The sequence below is a fragment of the Bufo gargarizans genome, chromosome 3 (assembly GCF_014858855.1).
Source record: "Bufo gargarizans isolate SCDJY-AF-19 chromosome 3, ASM1485885v1, whole genome shotgun sequence".
Lineage (NCBI taxonomy): Eukaryota > Metazoa > Chordata > Amphibia > Anura > Bufonidae > Bufo > Bufo gargarizans.
Window position 1 is genome coordinate 44179259 of NC_058082.1, and position 16080 is coordinate 44195338.

Consider the following 16080-nt stretch of genomic DNA (forward strand, 5'->3'; position numbering starts at 1 on the left):
CTAAGGTGCCCAAGGGGTTTTGCGTTAATCCAGGATGCCCGCCTGCACCCCTCGCCGTCTGGTGCCCAGCGCCGCCTTCCTCACCTCAGCGCCGCCTCCTCAATCCATCCGTCCCTCTGCCAGATCCTGCGCACTAGGCTCAGCCTGATGCGCCGCGGACTCCTGGCAGCGGCTTCATTGAGCGAAGTGCGCATGCGCTGGCCTGATGCGCATGCGGGTCCCCATCCCGATCGTCTCCTAACAACCTTGCGGATGCTTGCGATTTTCACGCAACCCCATTCATTTCTATGGGGCCTGCGTTCCGTGAAAAACTCACAAAGAGGAGCATGCTGCGATTTTCACGCAACGCACAAGTGATGCGTGAAAATCACCGCTCATGTGCACAGCCCCATAGAAATGAATGGGTCCGGATTCAGTGCGGGTGCAATGCGTTCACCTCACGCATCGCACCCGCGCGGAATACTCGCCCGTGTGAAAGGGGCCTAAGGGTTGGGCAGGTGATAGAACTACCGGACTTACCACAGGTACCAAATCGTGAGGGACACTGCAATAAACCACTACGGACCCCCAGACGTTAGACGCCCCTCCTAATTTCTGCACAGCTCTTCACTCCGGGGTTCACCGCAGATAACGACCCGGTGTCACGCCCTAAACCGTGCCTGGGACAGGAGAGGAGTATGTAGTGAGGGTCTCGCCCCTTTCTGCGTGAACACTGGTACACTGTAACGAGAGGTAAGGCAAATGCGAGATTAGGTCCGTCCAGATTTATGGCTGCTGGATGTATATTGCTCCCATTCACTGTCAGCAAGCAGAGATCTTGAAAACGATTAGGAACTGAAACACGGAGGAGCCATGCAGCGGTTGGGCGACCGTAGCCATACAAGCCACAGCGGAATAATATGAAGTAACTAGACGCAGCCCAGGGTCCAGGCCGCAGCACATTTGCGCAGTATGGCCATACCTGTTCGTTGTCATAGCTAAAAACCTTCTGTGTAAAACTCCATCACAAAAAAAATGCATAAAAAAAGTTCTTCTACTTAAAAGGTCTCATAATTATAAACAGGGCAGAACCATGGAGCGGAAACACCAGAGAAGACGAATTCCTATGAAAGCCCCCAAATTATATAGCAATAGCTCCTCCAGGACACAACTGTAAAATAAAAAACTACACTTCCCATGATGCTTCGCGCCGCGCGCCCCTCCTGCCTTTTCCGGTTGACCGCATATAGGCACTTCCGCCGGAAGTATTTTCCCTTTCCTTTCAGCCCCGCGCAGCAAGATGGCGGTGCAGATCTCTAAGAAGAGGAAGGTAAGCGCCGGGATCGGTCCGCTCCTGTCTAGTACGAGGCGTTTCCTCATCGATATCGGCGCGGCTCGGTCGCTGAGATGTCCCCGCTGTTGTTGGTGCCTGTTTGGGCGGCTCTGACCGGACACAGGACGCGGATTGTGCTGGATTGGTTCAGGCCTGCGCTGCCGGCTGACATGGCCGCCTGCTAGGTGTCAGTGCCGGGGTGGGCTGCTCCGGGCTCGTGGGTGTGGAGACCCCTGCAGGTGGTAGTGGTGAGCGGAGCTGGGACCCTCTGTATGTGCAGTACTGTAACTCCCATCATGCGGTGGTTGGGATGTGTGCGGGGTTCTGGGGGAGCGTGAGCCTAGGGCTGTCAGTGACCCTGCACCCCCGGGGGTCGTGTCTTATCCTGCAGTGTACGGGACCCTCTCTGACCCCAGCACCCACTGATAGTGGTGTACTGGACCCCAGCACCCCCCCTTATAGCGGTGTACTGGACCCTCTGATTGAACCCCCTTATAGCGGTGTACTGGACCCTCTGATTGAACCCCCTTATAGCGGTGTACAGGACCCTCTCTGATCCCAACCTCCCCCTTATAGTGGTGTACTGGACCCTCTGATTGCACCCCCCCCCCCTATAGTGGTGTACTGGACCCTCTGATTGCACCCCCCCCCCTTATAGTGGTGTACTGGACCCTCTGATTGCACCCCCCCCCCTTATAGTGGTGTACTGGACCCTCTGATTGCACCCCCCCCCCCCCTTATAGCGGTGTACTGGACCCTCTGATTGCACCCCCTTATAGCGGTGTACTGGACCCTCTGATCCCAGCCCCCCCTGATAGCGGTCTACTGGACCCTCTCTGATCCCAGCCCCCCCTGATAGCGGTGTACTGGACCCTCTCTGATCCCAACCTCCCCCTTATAGTGGTGTACTGGACCCTCTGATTGCACATTGCACCCCCCCCTTATAGCGGTGTACAGGACCCTCTCTGATCCCAGCCCCCCCCTGATAGCGGTGTACTGGACCCTCTCTGATCCCAGCCCCCCCCCTGATAGCGGTGTACTGGACCCTCTCTGATCCCAGCCCCCCCTGATAGCGGTGTACTGGACCCTCTCTGATCCCAGCCCCCCTGATAGCGGTGTACTGGACCCTCTCTGATCCCAACCTCCCCCTTATAGTGGTGTACTGGACCCTCTGATTGCACATTGCACCCCCCCCCCCCCCCCTTATAGCGGTGTACAGGACCCTCTCTGATCCCAACCTCCCCCTTATAGCGGTGTACAGGACCCTCTCTGATCCCAACCTCCCCCTTATAGCGGTGTACTGGACCCTCTGATTGCACCCCCTTATAGCGGTGTTCAGGACCCTCTCTGATCCCAACCTCCCCTCTGATTGCACCCCCCCTTATAGCGGTGTACTGGACCCTCTCTGATCCCAGTCCCCCCCCCCCCCCTTATAGCGGTGTACTGGACCCTCTCTGATCCCAATCCCCCCCCCTTATAGCGGTGTACTGGACCCTCTCTGATCCCAGTCCCCCCCCCCTTATAGCGGTGTACTGGACCCTCTCTGATCCCAGTCCCCCCCCCCCCCCCTTATAGCGGTGTACTGGACCCTCTCTGATCCCAGTCCCCCCCCCCCTTATAGCGGTGTACTGGACCCTCTCTGATCCCAGTCCCCCCCCCCCCCTTATAGCGGTGTACTGGACCCTCTCTGATCCCAGTCCCCCCCTTATAGCGGTGTACTGGACCCTCTCTGATCCCAGTCCCCCCCTTATAGCGGTGTACTGGACCCTCTCTGATCCCAGTCCCCCCCCTTATAGCGGTGTACTGGACCCTCTGATCCCAGTCCCCCCCCCCTTATAGCGGTGTACTGGACCCTCTCTGATCCCAGTCCCCCCCCTTATAGCGGTGTACTGGACCCTCTCTGATCCCAGTCCCCCCCCCCTTATAGCGGTGTACTGGACCCTCTCTGATCCCAGTCCCCCCCTTATAGCGGTGTACTGGACCCTCTCTGATCCCAGACACCCCCACCCCCTTATAGCGGTGTACTGGACCCTCTGATTGCCCCCCCCCCCTTATAGCGGTGTACTCGACCCTCTGATTGTGCCCCCCTCCTTATAGCGGTGTACTGGACCCTCTCTGGTGCCAGCCTCCCCCCCCCCCCATTTTATAGCGCTGTACTGGACCCTCTCTGATCCCAGCCCCCCCCCCCATTTTATAGCGCTGTACTGGACCCTCTCTGATCCCAGCCCCCCCCCCCCCATAGCGGTGTACTGGACCCTCTCTGATCCCAGCCCCCCCCCCCCCCCCCCCCCCCCCCCCCCCCCCCCATAGCGGTGTACTGGACCCTCTCTGGTGCCAGCCTACCCCCCCCCCTTATAGCGGTGTACTGGACCCTCTCTGACCCAAGCCCCTATCTTCTGGTCGGCCTGTGCTATGGGTCGTCCTGAGACTGATCAGTTTGCTGTCCGCAGTCGGCGTGCACTCGTCCCTGCTGACATTTTCCCCTCTTGCAGTTTGTTGCTGACGGCATCTTCAAAGCCGAGCTGAATGAATTCCTGACCCGGGAGTTGGCAGAGGATGGCTATTCCGGTGTGGAGGTCCGAGTCACCCCAACCAGAACAGAGATCATCATCCTTGCCACCAGGTGAGCTAAATGGGAAGTATTGATAGAGACCATCAAATGAAATGTACTGCGGGGAGCTGAACCCATAACAGTCCTAGTCCTGTGCACAGCAGCTGGTGTTAGTGTGTCAGTGAAGTGAAATAAGACAGCCGCCCTTCTCCATCTGTTATGTGCTTCACTTTTTGCTCAGCATAGATCAGGTAGTTTTTGCGCTGTAGTCACAGTTCATATTTTCCTCCAGGACCCAGAATGTCCTCGGTGAGAAGGGGCGCCGTATCCGTGAGCTGACTGCTGTCGTACAGAAGAGGTTTGGCTTTCCCGAGGGCAGCGTTGAGGTGAGTTTCTCAGCCCTGGTTTATGGTGGCACGGTATCCCTACAATAGAAGTGGGCTTTGTTACCAATCTAGCCAAGTGTTTGATGTCTGGTCGCTCGTCCGTTATAAATACCTCATTACTTAGAATGGCTCGTTTTCTCTGGGGAGCAATCATTAGGAGAAATAAAATGGCCGCTGTCCTATTAGTCCACACAAAACCTGTCTTAATCACAGGAGGACAAGTTACTTCACCACAATGAGCTGCCTCGTCCTCCTCTCTGCTCGGCTTGTCAGGGATCCTGAATTCAAGTGAATCTCTGGGAATGGAGAAGATGAGGAGGGTGACATGTGGCTAATGAGCAGCAGCCCTTGTATGCAGTCTCCATTACCGCATCTGTCCTGTCCGTCCTCTCTGTACTTTGTCTCCTCATGGACTAAATTCCCCAGAGATTCAGCTGAAGATCTTATTTATATTCAGGATCATAATCCCTGACATGTAGTGAGGAGAATGAGGCAGCTCTTTACTTCAGTGTTGTAAAGTAACTTGTCCTCCTGTGTGAGCGGCCACTTTGTTTCTCCTAATGATTGCTCCCGAACCATTATAAGTAATGAGATATTTGAGAATATATTTATAATAAAGTAATATTTAAGTACTTTCATTTTCTAAATTCCCAGCGAACCCCTTTAAATGTCTATCCACGTAATTTTTGTGGCGAGTCAATGATGTCGCCCAACTTGGATGTTAATTTTTTTGCGGCTGTTGCAGTGTCACTCCGTTCTATTCTAAAGTCACATGACATGTCTGTGTAGCTGTACCCTTTGTCACGCGACACATGTAGCCCTAGCCTTAGTGTGCGTCATATGCAGCCTGCCATAGTTAGTGATGGGCTATAGGGCATTGGTATACACTGTCTACTAAAAACTAACATTTAATAGGTGGTTAATTTTTTTTTTTTTTAAAGTTCTGTAGTTCATAAAAGTACTTTCCCACTAGCGTTATTCTTTTCCGCCATGCTGCAGTTTTCTCTCCGGCCAAAAAGACTGACCACTTGCCGGAATGCCAGATCCGGCATTAATTTATATTGAAGTGTATTAGTGTCGGATCCGGCATTAAGTGTTCTGGCAAAACGGATCCATCAAAACGGATCTAGCACTCTCGCACCCCTCCAATCTATCCTCAACTCTGCTGCCCGACTAATCCACCTCTCACCCTATTATTCCTCTGCCTCTCCCCTTTGCCAATCCCTTCACTGGCTCCCCATTGCCCAACGAATTCACTTCAAAGTACTAACAAATACATACAAGGCCGTCCATAACCTGTCCCCTCCCTGCATCTCTGAGCTACTTTCCCGATACACCCCCCCATGCACTCTCCGATCCTCACAAGACCTCCTTCTCTCCTCGCCTCTTCCCACAATCGCCTCCAGGATTTCTCCCGTGCATCCCCCATACTCTGGAACTCGCTACCCCAACATATCAGACTCTCACCTACAGTGGAATCCTTCAAAAGAAACCTGAAAACCCACCTCTTCAGACAAGCCTACAACCAGTGACCCTGCTGCCTCTATACCGCCATGACCAACTTAACCCGCACCTACTGTGTCCTTCTCCCATACCATGTAGATTGTAAGCCCACACGGGCAGGGCCCTCTCTCCTTCTGTACCAGTTTGTAACTCATTTTGTTTATGATTAGTGCAATTGTCTGTATTATGTATGTGCACCCCTTATCATATGTACAGCGCTATGGAATGAATGGCGCTTAAATAATAAATAATAATAATAATCATTCCGGTCTGCTCAGGCCGGGAAAAAAAATCTGTTTTTCCGGATGACACCGGAGAGACTTTGTCAATGCATTTGTCAGACGGATCCGTCTGACAAATGCCATTAGTTTGCATATGTTTTGTCGGAATCCTCTGCCGCAAGTGTGAAAGTACCGTAAACAAGCGCACACATGATATCGCACCGTGTTTACTGCAGCCTGTGTAATAATACTCTTAATGTAATCCAGCCCAACAGCAAGAAAAAAATCAGTTTTTTTTTTATTCCCCCCCCACTCCCCCTTAAAAACAAATACAAAATATTAGGTACCATGTAACCCTAAAATGGTACCAACAACTGCATCTCTGCGAATATCCGTATACATATTGACCCATAGTATGAGTGACACCACAGTTCCTGCACTGTGATTGGTGTAAGTTTAAGTGCCAAGAAACAGTGACTGATCTGCTTTTTCCCATTGTCCTTCCTCAAAAATGCTAAGAGGAATATTTTTAGTGCAGCCGCAGACGTCTGGGGCTGTATTTTTAATTTTTTTCCCATCCTATTTTCAAAACCTTATCCACAAGTACCGAAAACTTCCACGATCATATGGTGCTGTGGAATTGCAATGCGCAGAGTGACGTTTGTGACATGTAACATCTGGTAGATGGGTGACTGGGTCATTTGGGTGTTTGGCGCGATGCTCGGCTTTATCTCGCAGCCTCTCACCCTTTGCTTGTGTCTTCTAGCTGTATGCAGAGAAAGTCGCCACAAGGGGTCTGTGCGCCATCGCCCAAGCAGAGTCCCTGCGCTACAAGCTCCTGGGAGGTCTGGCAGTGAGAAGGTGAGGCCTGTGGGATTCATCTTCTGTCTCTACACATTCTTGGTGGGTTCTGTGCATTTTTTTGCTTCGATGATGATTTCGATGACGAGTCTAACATCACCCCTGTGTGCCCTGGTAGTGGAGGGAGCTGCGTTCTGCACGCTGCCTCGTCTGCCCTGGCGCGACCGGGATGTTGTGTGAAGACGAGTTACGAGGCATTTGTCTGAGAAGTGAATGCTCTCCCCCTGTAGTTTGCATATTGCCCAGAGCTTGGAATGAGAAGGGGACTGCAGTAATTTCAGACATTCCTCCTCTGCTTGGAGTGTCAATTGAAACACTAATGGTTAAATTTATAAAGCCAAGGTTTAGTATGACCTCTGAAATACAGAGGAGAAATGATGGGGAGCAGGGGCTTCTACCAAATGTGTGATCGGGACTGGAACAGCCCATTGTCATTAGTCCAGCACTACTACAGCTTGGCACACGTACAAGGCCTGCATATCTGTTGCCACCATTGAAGGGGTACACAGGAAAGGAATAAGTATTTTTAGGCTGGAAACAATTAAAAAATAGTTTAAAATAGCCATTAATGGTAAGTTGTCTTAGGAGTGTGAATTTGAGTAAATTCTAGATAATTTCCCCTTCTAGAGCCTGCTATGGTGTCCTGCGTTTCATCATGGAGAGCGGCGCCAAGGGTTGTGAGGTCGTGGTGTCCGGCAAACTGCGAGGCCAGAGAGCCAAGTCCATGAAATTTGTGGACGGTCTGATGATTCACAGCGGAGACCCCGTCAACTACTATGTGGATACCGCAGTGCGCCACGTCCTCCTCAGACAGGGTGAGATATCCGGGAGGGGGTTCTAGGTTTGTCTGATGTTTCTGTCCTTCAGTGATGATACGATGACGAGTCAGATGGGGACAGTCACTGCGGAGGACCCTGTGCAGTGCCACGTTCTGTGTCACTGTACTAGGGGTCTCTCCACTGGAGACGAGTCCCACCTCCTGATTGATTTAGAGGCATTTGTCTGAGACGGGTGAGGGGGCAGAAAGTGGATACGTAGCCTCCAATGTTCTTGTGTTGAGTGATTGCTTTGTACTGCAGGTGTTCTGGGCATCAAGGTGAAGATCATGCTTCCATGGGACCCAAGTGGAAAGATTGGCCCCAAGAAGCCCCTGCCTGACCACGTCAGCATTGTGGAACCCAAAGAGGAGATCCTGCCAACTACCCCCATCTCTGAGCAGAAGGGAGCCAAGCCAGAGCAGCAGGCACAGCCCCCTGCCATGCCCCAGCCTGTGCCCACCGCTTAATGGGTATGTACTGAGGGGGCGTGCTGACTCTGAACCTTCAGTGATGATACGATGACGAGTCTGACAGGGCGAATCCTTTTCCACTGGGCTCTTTCTGCATCACGTTCTGTGCTGTGGATGTCTGCTCATTGGGACAAGGGCCGCCCTTCACTTGATGTCCTTGAGGCATTTGTCTGAGAAGGTTCGGATGTAACGGGACTTGTTTAGAGGGGGTTTATTCTGATTGTTTCCTTTCTCTCCTCACAGGATGCTGAACACCAGGACGTAAAGTTCTTGCATTCGGCAATCTGTAAAATAAAAAACGCCTAAAAAATGTACCTATTTGTGTTGTACCTAATTGGAGCTACATGGCGGTGCTGCTTGGGTTAATCTCCTAATGAGGAGCAGAAGCCACAAGTAACCTGTGGTGGTCAGCATGACGGTGTTCCACCTTAAACATTTTATTTCCACAGGTTACGCCAAAATGGTGGACAGATGCTAGTCCCACATTCCTAGAGTTTGCCTTCAATCTTGTGCTTCTTAGTTGCCCCCCGGTGGCTCCTCATTCTGGTTGTTGCAATGTCTTCTGGCCCTGTGCACATTCAGCAGTGTCTGTGATGACCTACAATGCTGGATCCCAGAAGGTGGCAATTTTTAGGGTTTTTCTATGCTTTAGATTTTTGGCATATAAATATGCCATATCTGCCATAAGTATCTGCCTGCCTGGACTCCCAGTGATCCCGAAAACTGGGTTCTTGTGCCCCCATCTGCAGTTGAGGTGACCACCTGTTACAAGTGGGAACAACAGAGTTGGTTTTGTCCATCTCCTATAGACACAGGCTTTGTCTTGAGACCTCCATGGATTTGGGACTAGCTTTATACTGCGTTCCACCACTTCAGGGATCAGCAGCTGCTAATGCCGTATTCACACGTCAGTGATTGTGAGCCGAAACCAGGATTGGAGCCTCCACAAACACGAGGTATAAGGGAAAGGTCTGCTCCTGTTCTGTGTCTAGACCCACACCTGGGTTTGGCTCAATCACTGACTGTGTGAATGAGGCTCAACTTGGCTGTTCTCAGAACTCCCATACAGCTTAAGGCTACTTTTACACTAGCGTTAATATTTTCCGGTATGGAGATCCATCATAGGGTCTCAGTACTGGGGGGAAAAACGCTTCCGTTTGGTCCCTATTCATTGTTAATGGGGAAAAAATGTAAATTCCGTTCTCATACCGGAGAGCAGCAGCATGCTGCGGTTTGATTTCCGTCCTGGGATGCGCAGCAAGACTGATTCGCCTGTGACCCACAATGCAAGTCCATGGCGACAGTTCTGTTTTCTCTGGCACAATAGAAAACGGATCAGTCTCCCATTGACTTTCAATGGAGTTCATTATGTATCTGTCTTGGCAATGTTAAAGATAATACAACCGGGTCCATTCACAACGGATGCAGACGGTTGTATTATCAGTAACGAAAGCGTTTTTCTGAACCCTGCCGGATCCAGCCAATAACGCTAGTGTGAAAGAAGCCTTAGCAAGGTACTGGCTCTCCTTAACCCCTCCCCACCTAGTGCTGTTCCTGTACAGCACAGGGTGCATCTGTAAAGATGGTGCCCACTTGTAGGTGTAATAGCTGATGGGTGCCTGCTGTTTTAAACAGACACCCATGGCTAATGTATGGGATCAAATCTGACCACGGCACCTGGGTGCACAAAAGCCTAAAGTGTGCACTCCAGCTCCCCCTAGTGAGGATCAGTGGAGCTCGACAGTGTCTGCGACAGCCTCAGCCCTCCTGAATGATCTGCGGCTGCTGCACGCAGCTGCCCCATAGTGTAAGTCTCAGACCCAAAGGTTAATGCAGTGGGGTCTAAAGAAATCTGATTGCGCTTCTTTAAAGGGGTTCTGCACTTTGTTTAAACTGATCTATCCTGTGGATAGATCAGCATCTGATCGGTGGGGGTTCGACACCTGTGCAGAACTCCTTTAAGTCCTCTTGGGAAACTATCAAAGTGAAAAACAAAGTTTAAAAATTTAAATTGCCTCATTTCCCAAAAATAATCAGTAGCATCACCACGTGCAAAAACACCCGTAACTATTAAAATATTTATCCAAAACAGTGAAACGAGAATAGTCGAAATGGCTGATTTGCAATTTTTACGTTTCATCCACCATGACTGCTACAAATGAGATTGACCTCTGTATTTCCTGTCCCTATAGAGTGTTTAGGAAGCCCACTCCCACCCTCTGTTTTTCCTGTTCCTAAGGGGGTAGGAGCACAGAGTAACTCCTACAGGGGTGAGAAGAGTTTCTTCCTTTTTTATTTTTCTTAAAAAACAAACAATTGGCTTACCCATCTCCTCAGCCCTCCCGCAGCTTATGCCAAAGCTAGGGCTGGAGAGGTTAATGTGGACCTCATCTCCAACTTGGGAGGCCTGGTTTTCACTGGGGCCAGAGGTGGTCTTCCTTCCCATCTTTTAGTAGAAGCAGACTGGCAGGTGAAAGGACGCCGAACAGGCCAGAGTCTTCGCGGCATTCTGCGCTTCTGGGGAAGGCGTCCTGACCACGTCGGCATTGTGGAACCCAAAGAGGAGATCCTGCCAACCACCCCCATCTCTGAGCAGAAGGGAGCCAAGCCAGAGCAGCAGGCACAGCCCCCTGCCATGCCCCAGCCTGTGCCCACCGCTTAATGGGTATGTACTGAGGGGGCGTGCTGACTCTGAACCTTCAGTGATGATACGATGACGAGTCTGACAGGGCGAATCCTTTTCCACTGGGCTCTTTCTGCATCACGTTCTGTGCTGTAGATGTCTGCTCATTGGGACAAGGGTTGCCCTTCACTTGATGTCCTTGAGGCATTTGTCTGAGAAGGTTCGGATGTAACGGGACTTGTTTAGAGGGGGTTTATTCTGGTTGCTGTCTCCAGTTCTGATTGTTTCCTTTCTCTCCTCACAGGATGCTGAACACCAGGACGTAAAGTTCTTGCATTCGGCTTAAATCTGTAAAATAAAAAACGCCCAAAAAATGTACCTATTTGTGTTGTACCTAATTGGAGCTACATGGTGGTGCTGCTTGGGTTAATCTCCTAATGAGGAGCAGAAGCCACAAGTAACCTGTGGTGGTCAGCATGACGGTGTTCCACCTTAAACATTTATTTCCACAGGTTACGCCAAAATGGTGGACAGATGCTAGTCCCACATTCCTAGATTTTGCCTCCAATCTTGTGCTTCTTAGTTGCCCCCCTCCCCACCGGTGGCTCCTCAAGTCTGGTTGTTGCAATGTCTTCTGGCCCTGTGCACATTCAGCAGTGTCTGTGATGACCTACAATGCTGGATCCCAGAAGGTGGCAATTTTTAGGGTTTTTTTATGCTTTAAATTTTCTGCATATAAATATGCCATATCTGCCATAAGTATCTGCCTGCCTCGGACTCCCAGTGATCCCGAAAACTGGGTTCTTGTGCCCCCATCTGCAGTTGAGGTGACCACCTGTTACAAGTGGGAACAACAGAGTTGGTTTTGGTCATCTCCTATAGACACAGGCTTTGTCTTGAGACCTCCATGGATTTGGGCTAGATTTATACTGCGTTCCACCACTTCAGGGATCAGCAGCTGCTAATGCCGTATTCACACGTCGGTGATTGTGAGCCGAAACCAGGATTGGAGCCTCCACAAACATGAGGTATAAGGGAAAGGTCTGCTCCTGTTCTGTGTCTAGACCCACACCTGGGTTTGGCTCAATTACTGACTGTGTGAATGAGGCTCAACTTGGCTGTTCTCAGAACTCCCATACAGCTTAAGGCTACTTTTACACTAGCGTTAATATTTTCCATTATGGAGATCCATCATAGGGTCTCAGTACTGGGGGGAAAACGCTTCCGTCTGGTCCCTATTCATTGTTAATGGGGAAAAATGTAAATGAACAGAATGGAATTCTCTAAAATACATTCCGTTCTCATACCAGAGAGCAGCAGCATGCTGCGGTTTGGTTTCCGTCCTGGGATGCGGAGCAAGACTGATTCGCCATGACCCACAATGCAAGTCCATGGCGACAGTTCAGTTTTCTCTGGCACAATAGAAAACGGATCTGTCTCCCATTGACTTTCAATGGAGTTCATTATGGATCTGTCTTGGCAATGTTAAAGATAATACAACCGGGTCCATTCAAAACGAATGCAGACGGTTGTATTATCAGTAACGAAAGCGTTTTTCTGAACCCTGCCGTATCCAGCAAAAAACGCTAGTGTGAAAGAAGCCTTAGCAAGGTACTGGCTCTCCTTAACCCCTCCCCACCTAGTGCTGTTCCTGTACAGCACAGGGTGCATCTGTAAAGATGGTGCCCACTTGTAGGTGTAATAGCTGATGGGTGCCTGCTGTTTTAAACAGACACCCATGGCTAATGTATGGGATCAAATCTGACCACGGCACCTGGGTGCACAAAAGCCTAAAGTGTGCAGTCCAGCTCCCCCTAGTGAGGATCAGTGGAGCTCGACAGTGTCTGCGACAGCCTCAGCCCTCCTGAATGATCTGCGGCTGCTGCACGCAGCTGCCCCATAGTGTAAGTCTCAGACCCAAAGGTTAATGCAGTGGGGTCTAAAGAAATCTGATTGCGCTTCTTTAAAGGGGTTCTGCACTTTGTTTAAACTGATGATCTATCCTGTGGATAGATCATCAGCATCTGATCGGTGGGGGTCCGACACCTGTGCAGAACCCCTTTAAGTCCTCTTGGGAAACTATCAAAGTAAAAAAAGTTTTAAAAATTTATATTGCCTTATTTCCCAAAAATAATCAGTAGCATCACCACGTGCAAAAACACCCGTAACTATTAAAATATTTATCCAAAACAGTGAAACGAGAATAGTCGAAATGGCTGATTTGCAATTTTTCCGTTTCATCCACCATGACTGCTACAAATGAGATTGACCTCTATAGGGACAGGAAATACAGAGTGTTTAGGAAGCCCACTCCCACCCTCTGTTTTTCCTGTTCCTAAGGGGGTAGGAGCACAGAGTAACTCCTACAGGGGTGAGAAGAGTTTCTTCCTTTTTTATTTTTCTTAAAAAACAAACAATTGGCTTACCAATCTCCTCAGCCCTCCCGCAGCTTATGCCAAAGCTGGGCTGGAGAGGTTAATGTGGACCTCATCTCCAACTTGGGAGGCCTGGTTTTCACTGGGGCCAGAGGTGGTCTTCCTTCCCATCTTTTAGTAGAAGCAGACTGGCAGGTGAAAGGACGCCGAACAGGCCAGAGTCTTCGCGGCATTCTGCGCTTCTGGGGAGGCGTATCGAAGCCCCTGCCTGACCACGTCGGCATTGTGGAACCCAAAGAGAAGATCCTGCCAACCACCCCCATCTCTGAGCAGAAGGGAGCCAAGCCAGAGCAGCAGGCACAGCCCCCTGCCATGCCCCAGCCTGTGCCCACCGCTTAATGGGTATGTACTGAGGGGGCGTGCTGACTCTGAACCTTCAGTGATGATACGATGACGAGTCTGACAGGGCGAATCCTTTTCCACTGGGCTCTTTCTGCATCACGTTCTGTGCTGTGGATGTCTGCTCATTGGGACAAGGGCCGCCCTTCACTTGATGTCCTTGAGGCATTTGTCTGAGAAGGTTCGGATGTAACGGGACTTGTTTAGAGGGGGTTTAATTGTCTCCAGTTCTGATTGTTTCCTTTCTCTCCTCACAGAATGCTCAACGCCAGGATGTGAAGTTCTTGCATTCTGCTCAAATCTGTAAAATAAAAAACACCCCAAAAATGTATCTATTTGTGTTGTACCTAATTGAAGCTACATGGCGGTGCTGCTTGGGTTAATCTCCTAATGAGGAGCAGAAGCCACAAGTAACCTGTGGTGGTCACCAGTTCCAGGAATGTTGAGGTTTGTCCTCTGTCTGGGACCTGTAGTGGTGGTCAGCATGACGGTGTTCCACCTTAGACACTTATTGCCACAGGTTACGCCAAAATGGTGGACAGATGCTAGTCGCACCTTCCTAGATTTTGCCTCCAATCTTGTGCTTCTTAGTTGCCCCCCTCCCCCCGGTGGCTCCTCAGTCTGGTTGTTGCAATGTCTTCTGGCCCTGTGCACATGCAGCCTGCAGCAGTGTCTTGATGACCTACAATGCTGGATCCCAGAAGGTGGCAACTTTTAGGGTTTTTCTATGCTTTAGATTTTTGGCATATAAATATGCCGTATCTACCTGCCTCGACTCCCAGTGATCCCGAAAACTGGGTTCTTGTGCCCCCATCTGCAGTTGAGGTGACCACCTGTTACAAGTGGGAACAACAGAGTTGGTTTTGGTCATCTCCTATAGACACAGGCTTTGTCTTGAGACCTCCATGGATTTGGACTAGCTTTATACTGCGTTCCACCACTTCAGGGATCAGCAGCTGCTAATGCCGTATTCACACGTCGGTGATTGTGAGCCGAAACCAGGATTGGAGCCTCCACAAACACGAGGTATAAGGGAAAGGTCTGCTCCTGTTCTGTGTCTAGACCCACACCTGGGTTTGGCTCAATCACTGACTGTGTGAATGAGGCTCAACTTTGCTGTTCTCAGAACTCCCATACAGCTTAAAGAGGACCTTTCACCAGAATAAAGTATCTAAACTGACTATACAGACGTGTAGAGCGGCGCCCAGGGATCCCCCTGCACTTACTGTTATCCCCGGGCGCCTCTCCGGTTATAGCCTCCGGTATGTTCTTAGTTAGGCTCCACCCAGGGGAACCTGCCATGGTCTCCTTCTATGCTGTAGTGCTGGCCAATTGCACTGCTCAGCTCATAGCCTGGGGGGGGGGGCAGTCTCAGCAAAGTTTTATTGCATAGGAAACACCATAAAAACAAAACCCATAAAACTGTCAATCTAGGTTTTAGGTTTTTTTTTCCTAATTCCACCCCCACTTGGACCTTTTTTTTTTCTTTCCCCCCAGCTCCCCACTACATCGTATGTAGTATTAAAGGGAGTCTGTCCCCTCCATATGGCCATATACAGCACTTACATTGCCCTATCACACACCTGTACATGAATGTAATGCTACCTTTGTCTCTTTCTATAGACTTGCAGAAGCAGGAAAAACGAAGTTTAATATATATGCAAATGAGCGCTCGCAAGTACCAGGGGCGGCGTTACCGGTGTTGCCTTTTTGCATTGTTTCCCTGCCATCCAATTCCCTTGTGTCATCCTTCAGTCCGGCTGAGATCCCGCACCAGCGCACTGCCTCGCCGGGCAGGGGCATGCACACTGCAATGCCCGTTGTGGGAACGGCACCACTTTAACGATTGTGCATGTGCTGACCAACCCCCCTTTGCCACTGGTTTCGCACCGGCGCATGCACAGTAGTTAAAGTGAGGCCGTGCCCACAATGGGCATTGCAGTGCGGGATCTCAGCCGGACCGAAGGATGACTCAAGGGAATAGGAGGGCCGGGAAACAATGCACCGCCCCGGGCACTTGCGAGCGCTCATTTGCATTAAACTTTGTTTTTCGAGCTTCTGCAAGTGTAAAGAAAAAGACAAAGGTAACGTTACATTCATGTACAGGTGTGCGATGGGACAATGTAAGCGCTGTGTATGGCCATATGGAGGGGACAGACTCCCTTTAAATGGAGCCATCAGAAAGTACAACTTTTCCCACAAAAAACAAGCCCCCCTCCGTCTGTGAACAGGAAAGCGATGGCAGGGCGTGAAAAACAGCGCTAAAATGGTAAACCTCTGTGGGTGAAAGGGTTAAAGAGGCCAGCCCTGTGTGGAGACTTACTGGACCTGCTCCATTGGAAAACAATATACATCTGAGGGAAGAGAACCATCTTCCTAGCGCCACCTTTGGAAGTTGCTCCTTATGAGTCAAAATCTGACCTTTTAACAAGCCTTAATAGTAGAAATATTCTTCCGTATCTGGCCGGGCGACTTTACATGTCATGTCCGAAGTCTTGTTAAAAGGTCCGGTTTTCACTCATAAGGAGTCACTTCCACAAGGTGGTGCTAGTGAGATGGTT

The 16080-nt window shown here is 50.4% G+C and overlaps 1 protein-coding gene, 3 long non-coding RNA genes and 4 other non-coding genes across 8 annotated transcripts; 7 read left to right on the forward strand and 1 right to left on the reverse strand.

The window, feature by feature from the left end:
- The first annotated feature begins 1220 nt into the window (after positions 1-1220).
- On the forward strand, positions 1221-8436 carry RPS3 (ribosomal protein S3). The gene is made up of 7 exons (XM_044283613.1): positions 1221-1309; positions 3805-3935; positions 4156-4249; positions 6740-6834; positions 7462-7649; positions 7914-8122; positions 8366-8436. The coding sequence occupies exons 1-6, from the start codon at positions 1280-1282 to the stop codon at positions 8117-8119; spliced, it is 744 nt and encodes a 247-aa protein (XP_044139548.1). The 5' UTR covers positions 1221-1279; the 3' UTR covers positions 8120-8122; positions 8366-8436.
- Positions 7696-7845, forward strand: LOC122933519. The gene has a single exon (XR_006388472.1). It is a non-coding gene; the product is annotated as a small nucleolar RNA SNORD15 (small nucleolar RNA).
- Positions 8155-8301, forward strand: LOC122933517. The gene has a single exon (XR_006388470.1). It is a non-coding gene; the product is annotated as a small nucleolar RNA SNORD15 (small nucleolar RNA).
- Positions 8437-10494: 2058 nt separating the features above from the next.
- On the forward strand, positions 10495-11123 carry LOC122930329. The gene is made up of 2 exons (XR_006388118.1): positions 10495-10787; positions 11050-11123. It is a non-coding gene; the product is annotated as an uncharacterized LOC122930329 (long non-coding RNA).
- On the forward strand, positions 10820-10966 carry LOC122933516. The gene has a single exon (XR_006388469.1). It is a non-coding gene; the product is annotated as a small nucleolar RNA SNORD15 (small nucleolar RNA).
- A 341-nt stretch (positions 11124-11464) lies between the features above and the next one.
- On the reverse strand, positions 11465-14646 carry LOC122930332. The gene is made up of 2 exons (XR_006388120.1): positions 14286-14646; positions 11465-11512 (listed from the first exon to the last, which is right to left on the reverse strand). It is a non-coding gene; the product is annotated as an uncharacterized LOC122930332 (long non-coding RNA).
- Positions 12227-13850, forward strand: LOC122930331. The gene is made up of 2 exons (XR_006388119.1): positions 12227-13522; positions 13777-13850. It is a non-coding gene; the product is annotated as an uncharacterized LOC122930331 (long non-coding RNA).
- On the forward strand, positions 13555-13701 carry LOC122933518. The gene has a single exon (XR_006388471.1). It is a non-coding gene; the product is annotated as a small nucleolar RNA SNORD15 (small nucleolar RNA).
- Positions 14647-16080: the final 1434 nt, after the last annotated feature.